The sequence below is a fragment of the Lycorma delicatula genome, chromosome 2 (genome assembly GCF_047948215.1).
Source record: "Lycorma delicatula isolate Av1 chromosome 2, ASM4794821v1, whole genome shotgun sequence".
NCBI lineage: Eukaryota > Metazoa > Arthropoda > Insecta > Hemiptera > Fulgoridae > Lycorma > Lycorma delicatula.
Genome location: NC_134456.1, coordinates 22,348,376 through 22,372,395, shown reverse-complemented (window position 1 = coordinate 22,372,395; position 24,020 = coordinate 22,348,376). Strand labels below are relative to the sequence as shown.

The window sequence follows — 24,020 nt, the reverse complement described above, 5'->3', positions numbered from 1 at the left end:
TCCACGCCGATCTTCAACTACGGGCCGCCCTTCCCTAAACAGAGTCCCGACTGACTTAAGGTGGATGCATGACCCGAGGGCCATGCAGCCCTAACCAGCCGGGCGGCCTGTAACTATCTTCGATGCCGTAAAATGTACCTCACGAAGGCAACCGACAGCCTGTACCCTTGATCGGAGTACAGTAAGCCACCTATGTCAAATAGTATTTCTAGATGCCCAAGGTCACGACGCAGTCTATCTCGGGCTATTTCGTAACGCACAATCATATATCACATGATATGTCATTTCTGGCACTAGGCACATCGCACACCTGTCATCGTCTACCAAATTAAAAGCATGTAACTTTGCCCTAAAGTCACCATGACCTGAGAGGATCTGCGTTATTTCAAAGTCTGGCCGAATCCTGCTTTAGTTATAGCGTCGGTTCGATGGCCACCAAAGGCTATCAAAAGCATCAGAAATATCTCTGAATATACTCAAGACATACTGGCGGGTAGAGGTATTCACCCTCTGCTAGACGAAACGTATCGCGTCTTTCGTGCCCCTCCCAGCACGAAAACCATACTGGTTAGAATTCAGGAGACCTCTGGTATTTAATCTCTCATAAATTCCGCTGTTGAGAATTCGTTCAAACAGCTTCCCCAATACGGGGAGCAATGTCAGCGGCCTGTAGGAGCGTATTAGATTCGGACCTCTCCCCTTTCTTTATGCACCAACACTAGTCTTTCACGCTTCCAACACGAGGGGAAGTATGTAACATCTTGTTAAACAAAAGAGTCAAGTCGTCTAAACACAGGTCCAATGACTTCAGTAGAAGTTCCACGTGGATACCATCCACTCCAGGTGCCTTGCCCGCTTCACAGAATGCAGGTTCTCCGAGACTTCCTGCGCAGAGATATTGTTGGAATGGCCAGCAGGACGAAACATTTCGACCTCACGCCGTATTCGGGCATGATATCCTGTCTCCACGGTAATATTATCATCTGGTAACAAGCCGTCCAGCAAAAGTTGCAGCATTTCAGAATAATCAGTAACAATTCTAGTGCCAACTCGCAAAGCTGACAGAACGAGTTCACTCTTCTACTTGTCCAGCATTACTCTGTATACAATGCCCCAGAGGTCATGCACTCCTTGCTCGGTTAAAAATTCCTCCAAGAGAGCCGCCTCGCTGCTCGAACGGCTGACCTATAATCGTTACGAGCTCGCCCATATGCTTCAAATTTGGTTTGCTTGGCATTTCTCCCGCCAACACCCCATTCGGTCGTCCTAAAGCATAAGACCGAATGTCTGTGCCACAAACGGCAATTGATCCACAGTTTAGCTACCAGTGTCCTAAATAGCTCCCAGAGCTTACCTAAGCGCGGTGCCATACACCACCGGCTTACATGTCCCAACCGCTAACTTGTCATATATTTACTAAAATGAGTAAGCGCACCCCGTCAACTACTAAAAATATATATGACATCCATAAATTAAAATTTACTTTGTCTAGACAGCAATTCGTTAACACGCCTATGTTGCTGAATACCAGCAAGTACCTATCCCTATATTAAAGCGCTTGGAGCCTTAATCAGCCATATATCTCTAGGTTAGCTTCCGACAGCAGTGTGGTAGGAGTCTTTCCGTTAAGTAAACTACTGATGTCGGTTGAACATAGCAATCGCATCAAGGAACTCCCTCACGGTCCAATGGGGCAATGTGGCCCTCGCCACATTGACTCGCCGCTTGTGAGTGAACAATTTTACCCCGACCTCTAAGTTTCAGGGTGGCTTGATCTCTGCCCCCACCTCCCACCCTCCAAGAGAGCAGGGCAGTCAAACACCAGGTGTTCATTTGACTGGACCTCCCCGCAGACTCACAGCTCATCAGCTGCCAGGCGGAAGCGAAACAGATATTGGTTCAAATTAACATGATTGGTGAGCACCTGGGCACCCGTTGCCCTTAAAAACGAATTCAGGGCATACCATCCCCCCAGATCCCGTATAAACTTGTACAGGATCTTGCCTTAGTCGTGGTGTCCCATTCCAGCTGCCATGCTTCCATCGCGAGGCCCTGCAGTCTCTTCTCCAGGCGGGAGATGGGCAACTGAACGAAATTTAGATCCGGTGCATTGTGATCACCGTTCCGTTTCGGTACTGGCCCGGGTCGAAACCGCATCCCAAATACCTCGGTATTCCTGCCTCTTCGCTATTTCCACATGGCCGCCCGAACTTTCACCACTAAATCGATTGGGAGAGCCTTTCCTAATACAGTGGTAGCCTCGTAGAAGTTGTTTTAAAAACACCAGTGCATACAATTAAGGCTTTGCGCTGGGCACTCCTTTAATTTTGAATAAGTGCTCGATTTCTTTCCAACCTATGCGCCCAAATGGACTCCGCGTAAGAGGTCATACTTTCGAAGACTCCTCGGTACAACATATACAAATGACGGCCCGACAGTCCATAATCATTTCGAGCAATCCTCCTAAGCTTGTGCATCACAGAGACGGCGTTACCCGCTACTTGCCTAATTTGGTTGCTAAACAGCAACTTCTCATCAAACAAAACACCTAGGTACCTATTAACTCTAACTCCGCTGATTACACAGCCTTTATACTTACTGTGGGGGTTTCGACTATACGATAATTTGTCTGCACCCTTGAAAAGCATAAACTTCGTCTTGGGCACAGATATCTTTAAATTTTGAATGTCCGTCCAGCACTTGGCAGTTGACAAGGCCGCTTGCGCTCGATCTTCCAGCTGCGGTCGTGAATTACCACGAACTAAAAGGAGACAGTCATCGGCGAAAGCCTGGGCCGTGACTCCTTCTGGGAATATCAATCCCAGAAACCCGTCAAATACCAGGTCCCACAGCAGGGGACCAAGAACGTAACCCTGTGGGCTTCCCCTGGTGAAAGATTTTTCCACAGCTAGGTGCGCATCTTTAAACAGAGCCGTACGATTAGACAAATAGTCACTACGGACCGCAGGGCTACGGGATCATTACGGCGTTCCAACTCATAGAGAACAAAACTCCAACACAAGGAAGGAAATGCTGTCTCTATGTCTATAAAAATTGCTGTTATTGCTGAATCGAGGAAGATTCAGCAATAACAGTATTAAAGAATGCAGCCAGCTCCTTCATGCCACCCAATGCAAGATCTTCAGTCAGGATCTGACCCTCAATATATCGTTACTCCGCCATAGCCTGCTTCTTTATTTACAAGGGCGGGATCAGTTTCTGTCCTGCGGGAAGAGCACCAAAAATCTCTTCCACCAATTCCGAATCAGAACAAGGTGCTTCACGTTTCTCAAGTTCAGGTGGCTGCCACAAACTTTCATGTCTTCGTGGGGCGCCTCTCCGCAGTCTTCCCGGGGCAATAGCTATAGATGTCGAGACTTCCCCGTTTAAGGACAACTCCTTTCCCTAGACCCTTCCGGGAGGCCAGAGGAGGAAATCCTTCATCTCCACTAGAAATGTCATACAGACGCCCTTGCATACTGCTGCCAGTGGTTTCAGTAAGACAAGTCTGCGATACAATATAAAATGGCACATATAATACAATACAGTACAATAAATTCGTAGATAAAATCTGACGTAAAAGTGTGAAGTTACTTCAGAACAAAAGGACAATAGAACAAAGATGCGATAACTTCGCAAGATTTCAATGATATATAGACTTTAACCATAGGTGCCCATATCGTCGGCAGACGCCCTTTCCGATTAGATATTTAGAAAGTGTGTGGAAGGCTATGTCACTGGCTGGAAAAGGTAATCACCATTCAACACGCCTCCCGGATACCGCAAACCCGTCAGCCTACCCTCATTGAGAAGAGGGTGTCACGTAACTGAAGGCATACGCTACAACCGCCTGCGAGGGGAGTAGCGCCTGGCTCTATATTATACCTGAGAAAGATACCGTTCACACATTTCCACCGGCAAGCTTCCACCCGAAATAGCGCCGTCCCCTGTGGGCTTCCCCTGGTAAAAGATGTTTCCACAGCTAGGTGCGCATCTTTAAACAGAGCCGTACGATTAGACAAATAGTCACTACGGACTGCAGGGCTACAGGAACATTACGGCGTTCCAACTCATAGAGAACAAAACTCCAACACAAGGAAGGAAATGCTGTCTCTATGTCTGTAAAAATTGTCAAAACATATTTACAGTCGGTGCTTAGTCCACCGTACGCAGGGCCCGCCATCAGAGCGCGTATGCCGGCCGCTACCCTGCTCATTACCACAACGGCAGCAGCCCCTGCTCCGACCAGGTTACAGAGGCGAACCGCCGCCGGGGAGAAAAGGACGCCACGGCATCGCCGGTTACAAACCGCCACCACACCTGGTCTAGACCGTTACGGTGGATGTGCCCCTACCGGTAACCCTTGCAGAGGGCGGCTCTCGCCCGACGCCGCTGTCCATATAGCGCCGAAGTAAGTCGCGCGTAGTGTCCGTCGGCTTCCATCTGTCGTAGTACAGAAACCGACACCAATGCCTGCCACACGAGGCCCACTCCTACGCCGACATGCCGTCTGTGCACCCAGAGGGGGTGCCGGGTTTACCTCGTAGCCGATCAGATTGCGTCCCGTCACCTGACCATCTTGCACAACCAAGATAGCATGTTTTTCAAACTCCACACAAAATGGCGCGGGGGGGAATACCAATAACTATTCCATGACCTGGAGGTCTCTCAACAGGTACAAGACTCAAAAGATCAGAAGAACAATACATATAGATACATAAGAACAAAACAATAAAAATCAGAATAAACAAAAGAATAAAAATCAAACAAATAGACGCACGAATTCTATATCTCAATAGCGTGAAGCATCTTCTGAACTCCTCGGTCCGCATTACAGATAACAACGAAGTATGCAGACGTAAAATTATACATCAAATTCCGGTTCTTTATAAAATATGTGGTTTCCGCGAAGGGTTCCCCTACTGCAACACACTACGCGAACGCAGGTTGACTGACTGACACCCTCGGTTCCCCAGGTCCACAAACAAGGAACCACCAGGATAGTCTGAACTTATATACAATTTACACGTGTGCATCACCAACAAGAGAAGCGAAACTAGTTCACAAACCCTGGACTTCCTTTTGAAACAACAAGCTATTCAATTGCATCATCATACTGTTTATTAGAATATCTAGAATGTTAATTTTTAATTTAGATTCACGCCGCAATGCCGCATAACACACTCAGTCCACAAGGATGTGGTGTATCGATTGTTGGTAGTTGCAGCGAAAACAAACGGGTGCATCGGTCTGACTCATTAGGTGTCTATGTGTAAGATTAGCATGGCCTATTCATAAACGGCCAATAATAATATCCTCTACGGTTATTGCGGATTAAAGAGCTCCATGGCAGCATAGTATCCTTGATGTGTCGGAGTTTATTATTTACTATAATAGTCCAGTCACTTTGGTCACTGTGGTGTATCGATTGTTGGTAGTTGCAGCGAAAACAAACGGGTGCATCGGTCTGACTCATTAGATGTCTATGTGTAAGATTAGCATGGCCTATTCATAAACGGCCAATAATAATATCCTCTACGGTTATTGCGGATTAAAGAGCTCCATGGCAGCATAGTATCCTTGATGTGTCGGAGTTTATTATTTACTATAATAGTCCAGTCACTTTGCCACCTTCCTCGAAGAGTATGTTTAATAGAATTAATAAAATCGTTAGAAATAACACGAATGGTGAAAGACGGTCGACTACATTCGTCTTTAACAGCGGAATCCGCACGTTCATTACCGAGGATTCCCACAAGGCTAGGGATCCAACAGAAACTCACTTGTGTATTGAGATGTTTCAACTCAGCGATTACATTATTAGTTTCGGTGACGATAGAATGTTTAGAATACAAATCTTCTAAAGCTTGGAGTGCACTACACGAGTCGATACAATCGAGGACGTGACAGTATTTTGTGTTAATGATATTCGAAGCCTTATATATTTTGGCGTACAGTTCAGCATTGCAGACACTTGTATGTTCACCAAGTATACCCAACATTTACGTTCTGTCATTTACAACAAAAGCGCATCCAACGGTGTCATTGAGTTTCGACCCATCTGTGTATCCTACTGCGTATGGATTCATCTTCGACAGAAATTGGTAAAACACTTGCTGAAAGGCAAGAGGAGTTTTTGATTTTTTATTATATATGGTGAGGTCATAACTAAAAATTTTCGGATCGAGTATCCGCGGAGAATATAAATACGGATAGGCTGGAAAAATAGAAATTGTGTCAAAATTTAATAGGTACAGTAAACATATCGTTAAAAATGAGGATTTGACAGGCAGAGTAAGATGCTAGCAGCTGGTCTCATTTATCTCAAAGTGATGGCTCACCGCAATCAACAAGTATGCCTGCGACAGGGCTTTATCTAAAGGCACCTGTAGGAAGACGAAGAAATGCGTGACGTATAACATCCAGCATCTTAAGCACGATATGACGCGTTGAAGAGTAGGCGATGCAACCATAATCCAAATGGAAGCGAACTAAAGAATAATAAAAACGCAACATATATGATCGGTCGACTCCCCATTTGGTGTTGCTAAGAACTCGTAGCATATCTAACAATTTTAAACATCTCGTTTTTAACTTTTTTATATGTTTAACCCCTGTGAAACGACTAAAAAAAGCAAACCTAAATGCCAGGAGGGATAGCAGTTGGCTCTTTATTGAGGACTTTTGGAATAAAAGGGTCTCGCAGGCGAGAAAAGACTAAACATTTTGTTTTCTCAGGTGGAACACGAAGCCAATGACCCTGGACTGTTGATGGCTATTTTAAACAAGGTAATATATTTCCTTGAGACACTCCACTCTCCAAAGTGACGCTACTCGATAGAATCTCGAACACGGAATGTTCGGTCATTTAAGAAATCCCTAATAAAGGCAAACATATTACCCACGACTCCGCATTCTTTAAGGGTAAGAAGAATACCACGTCGTCAGGCTTATTATATTCCGACCTGATGTCAAAGAAAATAGCGACGAGTTGCTGGCGGAGCAGAAAAGCATTTTGGGTAGCTGCTTCCAGTGATACCAGATGGCCAATGGAAGATAGTCCTTGGCGGAAACCACATTGTTCTGGAGATATAAGGGCATCCATAGTACATAGGATACTTGCGAAAACGTGCCCTATGCACTTTTTAGTATTCGACGTATTTGCCGCTGGATTCAATAAATACTTTGTTACTATGTTAAATCATATTTTATTACGCATAATTCATATAGATTTAGATGCACTGATATATTTATCAACATCACCGTCGTCGTCATCATTATTATTATTATATTAGTTTCACTGTTTTAACTTGCATTTATTAGAAACTGAAATAACCTTTCAGTATATTTTAGTTTAACATCTTTTTTAGGTAATGAATTACATCTTTGAACTAATCAGTAACACATTTAAAAACACAAGAAAGTACTTAACAATAGCATTTTATAAGTAAAATAATATATTATAACAGCTATCGAACTCAACTTGGATTATCATATTTGTATAGTTTACATAAGAAAGAAGAAAGGAGTTACGTAGATTGTTTATTATAAGAAAGGAGGATATGAAACTGAACAATTTTTATAAATACCATGTAACCTTGCGGTTCACCATTCTCTCCATCTCACTAACAAATTGCTTGTCAAGGAGATGGAGCGTTAGCCTGAGGAGCATGCTTTGTCTTTACCAGGATTAAGTACTGGTACGACAATGGCTTCCGACCAGATGAGCGGGAAGACTCGCGCGAAAAACAACACATTATAAATACGCAATAGGTGATGTAGTGCAGAATTGGGAAGGTTTGAGAGTATACGAGACGAATGTTGTCAGGTCCATGGGAGGTGTCACGTGAGTTTTTAAATGCATGCGATAACTCGTTGAATGTAAAGGGAGCATTCATTTCGCTGACCGAATCTCCAATTCTTAACGGTACTATTTTCATCTGTATCTTATATCTCTGAAATTCTTAGTATACGATGCAGTTGGGAATACCGAAGAAAACAATTTACCAGGTTAGTTTCCACTGCAGCAGATGATGTAAGAAGTTGTTCTTCATGAATAAGCTCGAAGATAGATCGTTTTTGAGATACTCAAACTGCACGAAGCTTCTTCCACACAGTAAACGTGAGAGTAGTGCGTGAGATGGTGTCTGCGTAATTCTTCCATGACTCTATCCTAGCGTCTGTGAATACACAACGACATACCGCTCTAGCCTTACGATACAAATTCAGATATTCATTTGTAGGTCTGCGGTTAAATTTACGCAGTGCCTGCTTTCGTTTCCTAATCGCATTTTGGCAATTGTCATTCCATCAGGGGATGAGGGACGTCTTGAATTTCCTGTTATTTGTGAAATGTATCTATTAGCAGTCTCGAATACCAAGGAGGTAAAAGAGGGAAGTTGATCTAGGGCGTCAGCACTATCGTCATAATGTAATCGGAAGGTGTCATGTTAACCGTTCCAATTTGCTCTTTCAACTCCGTGGTCTTTTTTTCACCATGTGGTCGGCACCAAAAGCAATAAGAAATGGTTTATGATCATTCCGTAAAAGTCAATACAAGCAGATCAATTAACACGATGGATTAAACTCGGTGAGCATAATGAGAGATCGATGTTGGACAAAGTACCTGTCGATGACGACATAAGCGTGCAAGATCCATCGTTCAGCAGACAGATGTTCAACTCCTGTCTCAGTTTGTTCATGATATTTCCTTGAGGGAGATTGTTGAACCTCATGAAATATAGTGGGTGTTAAAAGTTCCCTACTGTTAATGACGGAGATGGATTTTGGAAGAGGAGATTTTAGGTAGATTTCATAAGAAAGCTACCTATTTTAATGGGTACCATGATTCCAGTTCCAGAAAATTTTGACATATCTTTACGTTTCACATCCCTCAGGCCCCAATACCAGCCTCTTAAGTTCTTAAGTTTATATATGCATTTATATATATTTCACTTTCTTGTGGACACGATAACTGCCGTAATTTTGCGCCAATCACTTTCAAATTGATACATAAAATATAACGACCCAAAATCTTGGTCGAATTCGTTAATGGACAAAATCGGACCATAGGGTGGAAATGACGGGCTTTTTAGAAAAAAAATATATCTCTGTAACTTTCTTATTAAATAATATATCGAATTCGTTTAAAGTTACTATCATTTTTTGGATAAGGGCCTAAAACTTATCTAAGTAAATTTTTTTGATATCACTAACCATTGGCTCAGGGGGTGGAAAAAATGGGGTTTTGAAGATAAAAAAATCATACCTCCCTTAATGGACAAAGTATCAAATCGGTTTAAAGTGGTTGTTTTTTCTCTGAACATTACCTAAAACTTTTATCTGAAACAATTTTTGATATGACCAATCCTTATGGCAAGGAATGACAAAAATTTGTTGGAATTGTAAAATGGGGCATGTATGCTAAATATGTGAAACTTTCTTCAAATGCAACCACTGTTGTATTGAGTGAATTTGAAATTTTTTTTAACATTAAGGTGGAAATCTTTTTTATACCCTACTTAGCACCGGTGAAATCTACCTCTGCCTTTCGATGTGCCGAAAGGTTTTTTTTGTGTATATAGTGTGAATGCATCAAACTTGATGGTCGATGAGAGATATAGATTGCAGACATGCAATATGAAAGGGACAGAGATTTTTATGGCAGCTGCAAGGATGTTGGTAGCTAGTGGTATCCTTGTAGCTGATATCTTGTCCTGATAATTTTCATAAATGAAGATATATATATCTAGAATTACAGATACAGGTTTTAATTTTATAACTTCCAATGCCCTGGAGTCGAGTGCTTCCTCAACCATAACCTCCAGTATATGAGGTGATGGTGGAAGAGATTTTGTAAAATGGTAAGTCAGACAACAAGAGGGTTTGTTTATGTGGGATCCCTTAGCTTGTTGAATGGCTTATCACAAGCTGTATTTACTGCTACCTGTAAAGTCAAAACTTTTGGGACAGGAGCTCTCAAAGGTTAATGTTGGTTTTGCTGGCTGCAACTTCTGACTTTTTGTTCATTTTAGTTAGCTCCAAGATAATAGCTGTGAGTGAAGCAACTTGATCAGGTAACATCTGAACAATCTTTATGAACTTACTGCAGGATCTGCATTGTAGATTACCTGCATTTTCAGGGACTTATCCTTGACGTGGCAACAGCAAATAAGATATCTGGTTGTTCTTACATTTTTTGTTAATATACTCATAATAATAAATGTTTACCTATTCTTGTTTTTTTATAGTTTACAACAGTCAGTTTACAACCACTTAGATGTCTTTTATCCTAAAATGTATTTGAAAATAAATCAAGATAATGCAGTAAATAAGGAGCTCATATCAGATTGCAGTCAAGAGTGTATTCGTGTTGCAAGGACGGATAAAACATGTATTCCATTCATTACATATAAGTATTTAGACAATAAAAGCTTCTTAGAAAAAGTAAGTATTTTTTTCTTAAAAAAGTAAGTATTGCTACAAATATTTTTAATGTTGTATTGTATTGTATTATTTTTTATCCTTGCTGATATTTAATGATGAATTGTAAAGAGTTTTAATTATATTTTGAACTTAAGTTAATGAGAACATATATCTCCAAAATATCAGAGCTCCTTCATTCATTTGAAGGAAGATTTCTTATCACTTCTGTGCCATTAAAGGAGATGTTTCCAATAGCAGAAAAGAAATAAATGTCATTTTAATTGTTTTAAATTTTTCAAAGTTTTCCTGTTTGTTTATATTAAAATTTGTTTGTTTTATATTTTTAAATTTTAATTTATGGTATTTAGTGGTTTGCTAGGAAAATGTGCTCCAAAATCCTTCTGTAGGCAAGGTGCAGTTCTTTTTCATAGGTATTGTTCTAATAATGCCTAATTTTTACTCACATACAAAAAGAACTAAGCACCACTCACAACATAATCAACCTTTAAAAATCACATAATATAAATTTAATGTTCACACAAATATTACTATTTATTCCCATCATTCATTTAGTCTTTTAAATTATTATCCTTCCTTATCACTTCTACCATGTCAACCTAATTAATTAGCTTGTACAACTTTCTTATGTTCCCAGGGGTTAATTATGTCCTTATTCTACTCATTATTTCTTAATGTTATTTTTATTTAAGTTATTTAATATTTTTTACTCAGAATAATGAGTCCCAACATATAGTTCCAAGGTCTAATTAAACAGCGAGGGGTTTGTAAGCCATAACTAACATGTGCTTGCACTTTGAAATTTAGATGCAATGAGTAATCTGTTAAGTATTATTAGGGTTAGATATGAAGTATTACCAGACATTTATAGTAAACAGGATAGTACACAAAACAAAATTGAAATAGATGCAACAGAAAGTGAAATTCAGGATAGGCTTGAATTTGAAAACAAATATTATGACATTAGAGCAAATATGGAAAAAATATTGTCATAGAATTCAGATGATAGTGATATTGCAGAATCTGTGCACTAAATAATTTTGAGAGATTATCAGTTTCTAGTAAACTCTCTTTGAAATTGCTTGCATTCAATTTACCTAAGACTGATGGAAAATATGAAAACTGGTTATCTTATTCAGACGCTTTAAAGGTAATTGTTTACAATAACAATGAAATTACTACTATACAAAATATCTATTACATAATGTCTACTTTGAAGTCAGATGCAGCAGAGCTGATTAAAAATTTAGCTATTACTGAAACTAATTACATAATTATATGGAAATCATTAGATGATAGATATGAAAATAAAAAACTTGTTACTTAGCTGACATTTGAGAAATTTTAATTATTAAAGCAAAAAAATAAAAATAAAACATAGATGAACTCCATCAGTTCATCAGTACAGTTAAGAGTTGTGATTATTATGGTGAATCACATAAGTGTTTCAAATTTATTAGTTTAGATATTCCGAAAACCAATTTTGTTAGAAATAAGAATTTATATTTCAGTTTCTCGTATTTGAGACTTGGTGACATATTACAGAATTGTAATACTAGTGGCTGCAGACTGTGTGAACGCCTCATCACATTCCTACATAGAAATTCCAACAAGAGTCTGAATATTGATTATGATTATATGCAAGCTTCAATGGCAATTCCCCCGCATCTAGTTATAAAAATTTGCTTACTGATAATAAAGATAATGAAAGTTTCATGTTATATTGTACTATAAAATCCAGATTAATCTTAAATACTCCTCTCAGCTGCTTTACTAGAGATCAAGAATGGACAAGACAATTTACAGATCTGTTGTGTACTTTTGGAATCAGCAAATCAGATTTTATAACAGAATGTTGTGTTCAAAGACTTAATATAAAGAAAATCAATAATCCAGTTCCTATTATTGGAATCAACAATGCTTCAATTGATATTGAAAAAAGTTTCAAATTAATTTATTTCCCATGTATAATAATTTTAAGACAAATGTTTTTTGTTCAATCTTACCAAATATCACTAGTGAAAGGCTTACTAAAAATACATGAACAAATACAATGCTGAAGCCCGATGGCTGGGGTATTCCTCAAAATCTTAAACTACCAAATCCGTATATTTTTAAACCAGGTCATATTCTCTTAGGTGCAGAATTATACTTTCATATTTAAAAAAATAATAAATTGACAAAACCAGGAGAATACCCTGTGCTTTTTGATATAGACTTAGTACAATATTATCACAGAAAATAAAAAAAACAGATACAACTAAGTTTCCTGCTGAATTGTATTTTATTCGGACAGAAGATGATCTTCAACAAAGACTAACCAAATTATTGGATAGAAGATATTTCTACAGTTCCAGTAACAAAGGAAGAAAAGGATTGTGAAAAACATTTTCTGAAGACTGCAATTAGAGATGAGACTGGATGGTTTGTGACCAGGCTTCCATTCAAAACTGAATATTTAAAATTAGGAGATTCAAAATTGTGGTCACAGTTTCAGAGTTTTGTAGTCCAAAATGTCCCAGAAGACTATCCTTCAGTATTCGGCTTAGTTAGTTCAATTAATCTAATGGATGAAGATTTTATAAATTCATAAGAGTTTGTGCTTATTGTCATAGATTTATTTATAATAGTCAACATACTGAGAAAAGGGTAGGAGTATTAACTGTTACGGAGATTACTGAAACACTTAATTTGTGTGTATATATATGTATGATTCAACAGAATCATACATAATGCCACCCTACAGAATGGAAATTAATTTATAAAAATAATAAATAATATTGTACCCAATATTGATCCCTATGAAACAACTTAGCACATACCGCTACAGATTTCACCAGACACTTTAACTTGAAAAATCCTATCAGTCAAATATAAATGGATCCATCTTGCATTTATTTTTACCATTTTCTTCTAGCTAATGTAACAGGATTCCATGATGGACAGTATCAAAAGTTCCTAAAATTGAAGTAGGTGGCATCAACCTGTATTTGATATCTGGTGCAAGAGATTTCATTTAGGTTTGTAGCCATAGGTCCCTTGATCACAAAAACCATGCTGCCAAAATCACAGAGGTGGCCATGAAAAATTCTTTCAAAAACTTTGTTGAATACGTTTACAAGAGAGATAGGTCTATAATTAAAAATTATATGAACATCACCTTTCTTGGGAGTAGGTGTAACCAGTTTCCTTTTAGAACAATCAGGAAATTTACCAGAAACAAGAATTATGTTAAAAATCCATGCTGAAATAGTTGAAGTCAGCTCTTCAGTACCTTTAATGAATGAAAGAAAAGATGTTATCACTACCATCTACAGATTGCACTCATAACCTCACAATTCACTCTAAAACATTTCCCTCGGTAACATGAAGAATACTTTTGTAATAAATGGTAATCAAAATATTTAAATGTATGTCTATTATCTGCAGGTTGATATACTGACTGACTGGAAATACTTTCCAAATTTCTCACTAAGTTGTTTGATATCTGTAATAATTTTGAATTTTAATTAGATGTACTCAACTAGCTTCATTTGTAAAGTATTTCACATATTTAAATGGGTTTGCAAGCTTTACTTCTAGCTCTTCCTCTATCTCTTTGCTTCTCGGAATTGTATCCCTCCTTAGCAGATCCTTACTCTTTTTTCTTAAGAGTTAATACACACCTAACCTGATCTCTTACAGTTTTGATGCCACTTTCTTATGCTTAAGATACTTAATGAGCTTCCTGGAAAACCAGCCAAGAAAAGAATTTGACCTTGTTAATCTCACAGGAATATAATCACAAATTTTGGTAAATAAAATATCATAAAAAAGAAAAGGCAACATCACTAATGTTTGAGAATGAATAGACTACATTCCAGTCTGTCTTTTATTCCAATTAACTCCTGGGATATTGAAGTCACCCAGCATCATAATTCTATATTGCTCCTAATTGAATTTGTTGCATATCAAATTAAAATATCCTGTCGCCATCTCAGGTCTGAAATTATGGTTACCAACTAGTAGGTTATCATCACTTATTCATACCTCAGCCCAAAAACATTCTGTATTAAGCTCTAATCATTCCTGAAAGATAAAATCTTTTTATCAACCACAACAAGGGAATCTCCTCCATAAGTTTTATCCAGTTCTATGTAATTCCTATTGGCTCTGAAAGCTATCCAACTATCAAGAAATTAATTTACTGTTAAGGTGGGGTCAAGAAAATATGTCTCTCTAACGGCTGTATCATGTTGTACTGCAGCCATAGTTTGACATACAACATGGTGAGAGTTAGAACGTTTTTTGACTGCTCCTTCCATACAAGTTTGTTGTATAGAATTATTATATTTCATTTGTGAGTTTTGTTTTCCTACAGTTAGAAGAGTTTTGTTAATATTTAGGGAGTTATTCTAGCGTAATTAATTATTTTCATTTATTTATAGCTTGGATAGTCTAGGCTATCAGGTGGTGGTTCTTTATTGAATTTCACCTTATTTGGTGGGTTTTCCTTAGTGATTGCTTTATTAAGTGTTCAGTTTTTAATTAGTGTTGTTTATTTGTTATTTATTGGTAATTAATACAATTACGAATACTTGTTTATCAATTAAGGTGGTAACGGTTACCATCTTGCTTCATTGTGATTACTGTGTTTTTGTCATGGTCACATTGCCTTGTTACTTTGTTTACGTGTGTTCGGATTGGACATTTGCCTGTTGGTTATGGACAACTACTACGTTATTTACTTCATTATTTGTTGTTTATATTTTCTTTATTAGGTGATTTGAGAGTATTATGTCAGGAAAGTAGAAGCAGATTAGGCTTAGGCAGGGTAAACAACCCACTCATGTTGGTGAGGTATTGACTGAGGTACGAATTGATGATTTGTCTGTCTCTTCAAAAGAGGAGGATCCTAGTGCTGGTATGTCTACCCCAGCCAAAAGTATGAACTTACTTGGAGTTTCATAAGATTCTTGGACGTGCAGGAAGCTCAGCTTCGCATTTGCGAGAGTTCAACGAATGGTATGATAAGGTTATGCAATTTTTAGAGAGTTCTAAAAGTAGTTCAGAAGGTTCACAAAAGATAGTTTCCTCTAGATTGAATGATCTTAAATCATTATTCGTAGCACTGATCTCTGGAAACGCTACATTGCAGAAGGCAGGTTGTTTGTTGTCTTTTCTTCTTGTAAGATCAAGAATTATTTAGATATCCAGTGTTGTTTTGAGAGGTACAAGCATGATGAGTGTCCCAAGAAGTCAGAGGGTCTTACTTGTACAAATTGCAAGTGTGCAAATAAGGATTCCAATCACTCTACGAGTAGTAAAAATTGTGGTTTTTATTGGAAGGCTGTCGATATATATGAATTCTTTCGCATTAAGTGGTTAAATTTGGTCGGTTAAATGCACAGAGTGCTTATGTTGTACAGATTGATATAAGTGAGGTTGCTCTTCATAGAGGTTTGGATGTTCTTCATCAACATCCACATGTTGCGTCTAGTGATCTGCCAGGTTTTTTCTAATTGGAAACGATTCTATTATGGTTTTGAGAGTATGTCTGCAGAAGGGAACTAGATTCTTCTTACGGCAGGTCTCATATATTCATCATGTTGTTGTTCATGTAGACGTTAAGAACTTGCATCTGTATACTGCAAGTTCATATTTTCAGTACAGAAATTCTGCTGATCATAATCTTAAGGTCTTGAACAAAATTCTTAGATTCTCTGGTCTAAGTCCAGTCCTTATTTGTGCGGATGTTAATGCTCAGTCACAGTTAGGCATAGTAGGTTCACTGATGGCAGTGAATTAATTGAGGGCTTTAGCTTACAGGTATTTAATATGCCTGGTGTGTTGCCAATCTACACAGGTAACATAGATGGGCATCGGTTGTTTGGTGGAACAAACAACATAGGTAGGTTTATTCCTGCCAATGTTAATGGCTGGAAGGTGGTTGATGATTGCTTAAGTGACTTCAATTGATTGTTTATGATATTGGTAGTGGCTTGAGTGAGTGCTACCGACATAACGTTCCAGTGCAGCACGTATGCGGACTGGAGGAAGTTTGTTGATTTTCTGTCAGCCAGGACAGGACAGTGACTGGAGACATTGGGTTTAGAGGACCTGGCAGATAGGTTGTCAATGACTTTCATTGATGCTGCTAAACATTCGATTCCTCGTAGTTCTGATTGAGAGAGGCTCGTACCACGGTGGAATAGGGAATTAACAGGTCTGAAACAGGCTGTCTATCATTTATGGAGAGTGTCTAGGTGTAAGGGTGATCTAGAATGGCAGGTTAGCCCTAGTTGCAAAGTATTGAGAGATTGAAAATTTCATTATTTCCATAAGGTCCACACATTTAAGAGGGATTCTTTGAATTCCTTTGTTAGTGAACAGGAAAACAAGGATCCCTGGGGTGTTTTGTATAGGATTTTAAGACACAAATGTAGAAAGAATGTTCTGTCTGCTTTCTCGATCCGGCACGGCATAATATCAATCTATCTGAAATTTTACACCATTACTTAATGATTTACTCCCTGATGACAATGAAGCTGGGGAGACTGCATGCCATCTACAGGTGAGACATGAGGTCACTCTGTTTCGTGGAGATGGATTGTCTGTGGAGATTGCCGAAGCGCATCAGGCTATTTGTAGTTTAGGCAGGGATAAGGCCCTCGGCTTTGATAGAATAACGGCTGAGTTCCTTGTTTACTTGGTAAGGGTAAGTGTGAGAACTACCACATAGGTGTTCAATAAATTACTGTTTGCTGGAAAAAAAGGGATTGTTAAATTGCTGTTTAAAGGAGGCAACAAGGATTCCACTCTTAGTCTTACAGGCCTCTGACGCTGCTGTCGGTTATTGATAAGTCTTTGAGAAGGTTCTATATCATCATATAAATGAAAGGCTGACCATGCGTAGGTTACCGATGGAAAACCATTATGGGTTTCATCCTTGAAAAAGTACTGAGGACGCCATACTCCGTGTGATGAGTGTGGTATCGACGAGTGCAGTGGAAAATGTCTTTGGAATTTTCCTGGATATTTCCAGTGCTTTTAATAACCTGTGGTGGCCTTTGCTATTTACCAATTGCAGAAAAGGGCATGTACTGATAGTTAATTGCAAAGATATTTCAGTCATTGCAATGTGTTGCTCCATGAGAGCAACAATGAGGTTGGCAAGACACACTGTCTAAGTGTTATCCCCAAGACAGTGTGTTTGGTCCTGTTGTGGGTTGAGTTTGATTCTCTTCTAAAGCTGAGGTCGCCCACTGGGTGTCGCATAGTGGCTTATGCCGAAATGGACTCCTGCTGGTCGAAGGATGCTCGTGGAATGAGGTTGAACTCAGGGCTACTCGTGCATGCACACATGAGATTAAAACATTATATGCATAATCTTTTCCCTGATATTAGATGCTTGCAGCGTGCTTCCTGGATTTCCCCAAATAAGTATGTTACACAGTTTCTTCCAGGACACAGTGCTTTTAGGAACAAGCTGGTGTAATTCCGCCTGGTGGATGCGGATTTTTGCCTGCAGTGCACAGTTCTGGATGATCACTTTTCACGTATTGTATGAGTGCACAAAATATGATGAGAAGCGTACAGAGGTGATTTATCATCTTGACATTCTTGGGTTGGCAGTAGATATACAGAAGAATTGTCGTAACTAGACCGAATGGTCAATAATGAGGAATTTATGATTTATTTTGCAAAAGAAAGGATAGCGGAGGGGGTGTAGATTCCTGACTGTACTTTCCTTATTTTCTCATTTTTTGTTATTTTTTATCTGTTGGTTTCTATGTTATATTGTGGTTTTGTCTAATGTTTTACTTTCATGTTTTTCACTTGTTGGTTGGTTTGAGTTATGTGTCGAATTCACTTTTATTTCCTCGGGAAGGTAATTTCAGTTTCTTCATTCAATATTTAGGAATTCAGTCTTGTTTAAGACTACATTTGAGATGTGTTTTGTTGGTAGTATACTGATGGGAATGTCACATGTGGCATTCATATCGGTGACAAACTAGCCAAGGCGAGACTGTAATATGTCAACCACCAAATTTTCTGAAGATGATATACAGTAAAGCTCATCAATGCTACGTACAGAGGGGTTGTTGTGGTTACTAGAAACATCACATGGCAAGTGTCTTCCCCTATGGGGCCAGGATGTACTGCAGCCATCAATACAAAAAATTCAACAGCTTTTATTCTAAGGCCTCTCTAACTTTTTGATATGAAATATGAAGTTAATTTCAATCTGTTACTGAATTTAGTTTATGCCCTCCTCCAAGATCATCTTCTGATTATTAGGTGCTTTATATATATTTGATTTTCCTTCAGTAATCCATAAAATGGTAAGAACAAAATTCTCTTAGGCCAGAGCTCAGGGACAAACAGCTCTCATAATCCTATACAGACATCAATCTTATAGTAACATGAAAACATTTCTATATCAGAAGCTTGAGTAGTCTTCAAACTGTGTCACAAATAGTGCTTTTTTTCTAGATTTAACAAAATGACACACTACTGCTTACAATAGGTTTCCTCTATTCACTAATTTCCTTAATTATCCCATATTTCTTCAACTGCTTACAGGGTTTCACCACTTTCCAGTCATTAAGTCCTATCCTTGAAATTATTTTTATCAACAGCTGTAAACCAAAGTTATATTTATTGCCAAGGGAACAATTTGTTCTGTCCGTTTTTAGATTTTTATTGTTCATAAAAATCCCACCTAATAAATGAACAAACTACAATGATAATAAATGAATAAAAACTATAATTTAATAAATGAACTGTAATGAGCAATATTAATGGCATTGAGGAACAAATAGCAATGTTTGAAATTATAAGAATTCTACAAAATATTACTTATGCTTGCTGATTGGTAAACAACTATTGATGAATTTCATCAATTTTTTGTATATATGAGGCAACAGACATTCTTGAAATCATTGAATTAAAATTTATTTCCAACATACATCTTTCCTTCAACAACCTTTTTGTCAAACGTGAGAACTTACCTACAAAAACTGTGTATTCCTAAGCTGAATTTGAAGTCTTCTAAAAATGTCAGAAGGATTAAACCATTCATTTAAGAGATTTTTTTATAATACTACTTAACACTTTTTTCTTAGATATGGAAACAGTGGCTGAGAAGTAAAGTTTAAGGAGGTTTTGATTTGTAAGTTTAATCATGTCTGAACATGCACAACAAGCATGCCACTACAGATGTATTAAAATAGTAAGCAAGGAAATAAAAGTTTCTTTTAAATATGAATTACCTTCTTCGTATTGACCCCAACTTTGTATGAAATACTTATCAATCAAAAAGGCAAACATCAGGACTTCAAAAAGTAGATTTAAACTTGAAGTTGCTATATTGCTATTTTATGTAAACTATTCCTCACACCTTTCAATGTCAACAACCAGCTTGTTACATATTTTTAACCTAAAAGTCTTGATTTGCCTGAGTTATTATTAATACTCCTAAAGATATTTTCCTGGTATTTTTATTTATTTTTTTACAATCCTATTATATGTATAAATTAACTGCACTTGATCTGACGTAAATGTATTATTATTTTGTTATATGAATAATAACAAATGAATCTATTCCTTATCTGCAAGAAAAAGGTCACTAGAAATAAAACCATTACACATTCAGTAACAATATTTTATATGAATGAAGTTCTACACTATATATAAGAAAGAAAAATACTCATCATTATTATGATTGTTATCAATGTTTATATTTAAACACTAAAACAAATACAGTACCTATTATTCTAGCAGTTACTTAATAGAAAAATATTACCATATACATTTTATTAAAATAACATTTATATATTATGTTGACAGCTACAGAGCTACAGGAAATTGACTAGAGAGAAAATTAAACATAAACCAGATCAAATTTATTTAATGAATTTCTGTGATAATTATGATAAAAACTGTAATAAACTCTTAACATTCTGTAAATTCAATTTATTTTTAAAATCTTACTAAAGTAAATTTCAACCATTTTTAATTCAACTACATTGTTTGCAGGATGATCTTTACTTACTTCTTAAAGAAATTAAAACAGAAGGCTCATCAGCAGTAGTGTTTGGAGGAAATATAGATTCAGAAAAAGAATGTAACAAATTCAGTGGATATGTAAACACAACAGTTGAAACCCTGGTAAAAAATGTTACTGATGTTGAAAAAACACAGTGAAATGAAAAATTAAAAGTATAATTCTGTATTTTATATCTAATCATTAAATAGTAATATCAACTATTTAATACATGCAAACACTTAAGTCAATTTTTGTAGCACAGTGTTCCCAGAAAGAAGCTGGCAAAAAATATCATTACACATCCCCAGGATTTACCCTGAACTAAAATTACAATCTATCTCCTGTGATGAAACAGAAAATTATTGATATAACCCTTATTTACTTTCTTATTATTTTATTAAAAGAAAAACATTTGTGGAATGAACTGTTAACTGATGAATGTTCAAATCAATCCCACACCAAGATACTCTGTCTAACAGTATTGTAAAATACGCCTAAAATACCTTTAACAATACTTTAAGCTGTTAAAACTAAAATGAGATTTATTAAAAATTCTATAATATACTTTAACCTTTATGGAAAATTTGTAAATTACTTCAATTACCCAATTTCCATGTGGTGGGAGTTACCCCTTTCCATGTACATAAGGTAACACTCATTGTACATATCACAGCATGGTTCTAGCATTTCTGCCTTTCCTGTAGAGATTCAATTCCAGTCAAGGTTGGCATTTGACATCACATGCTTTAATCACCATTCTTCATAAAAAAAGATGTAATCTTGAAGTCACTGACATGAAATAAATACCAAACTTCATGAATGATTTTAAACTGTTCTAAAAGCCAAATATAGTCAAATACTCTTGCATATGTCCATGTGCAAGAGCAAATACACACACCGAATTTTACATAGCATAAAGTAATGTTTATTTTTTATTTCAATCACATTTTTACTCTGTTACGGGTTTTGAAACTTATTGTCTTACTCTACCTTCAGGCATCCAATAAGTTAGATTAAATACTAAAACATTTATTAAATGATATATAAAACATTTAAATGTTTTATATATAAATTTTTATCTTTTACCTTAAACTGCACATAAAAATGAGTTAAAATAAATACAAATATATACATGTGTATGTTGCATAAACTGCAATCAAACTAATAAAATAATTTTAAAAACAAAGCTAAGTATGATTTAGCTGACTGATGAGTTCACTAGGGTACTGTACTGTACACTGAAAACCAAAATACTAATAAAAAGTTTTGCAATGATTAATAATGGCTATCAAACCAAAAGCACAAAAAGCTGATTCTATGCTCAAATACAAATGGGACTGGCATCTGTCCAAAGGTAATAAATAGATTTCATTACTTAAATAATGAATTATTCTCCAATTCAGTTGAATGTATTGTTTTTTACAATGATTTTAGTTGAGTACAGAATTTTTTAACAAAAATTTTATTATTTTTTGACCAGAAGTCTAGACAAAAAATTCAGAGGTGTCAGGTTTAACTGATACTCTGTTCTGTGATGTCTGAAAGAAATACGGTTTAGTAAAGATAAAAGTGAATAATAAATTTAATTTAACCAACATTTTCTTGGTTTTACTGATATGAAAACTGACACATTTCCTCATGACTAATAATCTTTTTCATGAACTAAGAATAACTTAATTATATGTATACTCCTATAAGTTAAATAATGAAGAGAGAGGTTCTTCCATTTCCCACATTATTTTGCCAGTAGACCAAGTTTAACCTCTCTAATAACATTAATTAGCAACAACCAGGTCATTGTGAACTAGAGATGAGAATATCCAAAAGTTGTAACATTTGTTTTATTCCCAACATTATCTGTACAACAAAATTTGCAGCCTAACAACTCGACCTGGAATTTTAAAATATGGTATGCAAATAGAAATAAATTAAAATTATTTTTAGAGAATACCTTTCACCAGTACCTACCAGTTATAGCCCAGACTCTGGTAAAAATTCTACTCACAAACAGAATGTTGAGCTAATTAATAATAACAATAGTAATAAAATATTGAATATGTTCTTTTAAAATTAAATTAAATTTTATAAAGAAGTGAAGTATATGATTTAAACATACTGGATTCTGCTAATGATTTATATAATTTCATCAAGACTGGGTCTTATAAAATTATATATTGCTGAATGTTGGAAATTATTTACTCTCCAACAATATTTCCATAAGAACAATGAGCACTGAAGTGTTATGATTTGTACAAGAAATTGTTTTTGTTTTATTGCAAATGTTTTAAAATTAATCTGATTTTTATTTCTGTCTTAGATCTTCTCTTTAAAAAACAAATTTTTTAATGAATATCACCTTAAGCAGCAAGTCAGTGACCTATTTTTTATTTTATGTTATAACTTTTATATACTAAGTGATGACCCAATATAAGTATTGATTATAATATGCGCCTCCATACTGCAAATGGAACATTTCTGCCTTTCGTCTGGAAGTCCTGGGTTTGAATCCTAATCAGTCATGACATTTTTCATACAGTAAGTACATTTCCATATCCCACACACAAGCTATAAGATTGTGGCGATATCATCAAGCAAAAGAAAAAACCAATCTAAATCAAGTATTTAAAAATTGGCCTACTTATTTTTTTACGAGTCTAATCATTCAAAACATTTTTCCCAATATAAGGATGGATTCAATGGAGAAATAAAAGTATTTTTTTAAGGCTGTATTTAAATGATCCATGTGTTTTGCATCAGAATGAAGGAAAACTTCAACATGCACAACTATTATATAAAGACTTTAAGAGAACCTAAAGAAACATTGATAATTACATCCTTCCTTTTCAGATTTCCAAACCTTTATTTGCTTTAGGGAATAATTTTGGGTAATTTCATCAAGTAGTTGCCGATTTTTATGCTTCACCAACATTGGTCCTAACTTCGTAGCCAATCCCATAACTGGCTTGCTCCCAAAACATGTACAAAATTTTACTGCTTAACAATTTTCTGTAAGCCTAAATATAATATAGTAATATATGTAACACTGTTCTGTAATTTTAAACATGTGCACAATTAAAAACAGTAATCAATTTCATTGAACATTATGATTTTAAGATAAAACAACAAACCCCATTATTCATTATTGCTTGAAAGTACATAAAGTATCTCTCAGTCAATAGCATGAGTTTAAAAAATTGGTGTATATGTTACAAAATGTATCATTCATTAAAAGCTAGTTTTCCAGTTTGGTATGCTCCAACACAAAGTAAACAAAAAATATTTTACTCCTGTCAGTTAGTGTTTTTTAAACATCTGTTATAATGTATGTTTTTACTTGTTATGATGTGCTGAAGAACTCTTGTGAACCTATAAACCTTAACCAGCAAGAATATATCTCCGGAAAATTTAATTTAAGTTTTAGAATCTAACAGCAACTTTTGGAAGTACAGATATTGTCTAAATTCATCTTACTTGTTACTCGTTCAGATCTATTCATAAGATACAGAGTGTATCACAAAGTTCTCCTGGGACTTTCATAAAATATTCT

At 36.4% G+C, this 24,020-nt stretch overlaps 1 protein-coding gene across 1 annotated transcript in view; it reads left to right on the top strand.

The window, feature by feature from the left end:
- Positions 1-23,578, top strand: part of LOC142320547 (hyaluronidase-like) — a 53,506-nt gene extending 29,928 nt beyond the window's left edge. The window contains exons 5-6 of the mRNA XM_075358453.1: positions 10,251-10,446; positions 20,464-23,578. Coding sequence (XP_075214568.1) covers positions 10,251-10,446; positions 20,464-20,631 — 364 coding nt within the window. The 3' untranslated portion in view covers positions 20,632-23,578. The remainder of the gene's footprint in view (positions 1-10,250; positions 10,447-20,463) is intronic.
- The last annotated feature ends 442 nt before the right edge of the window (positions 23,579-24,020 follow it).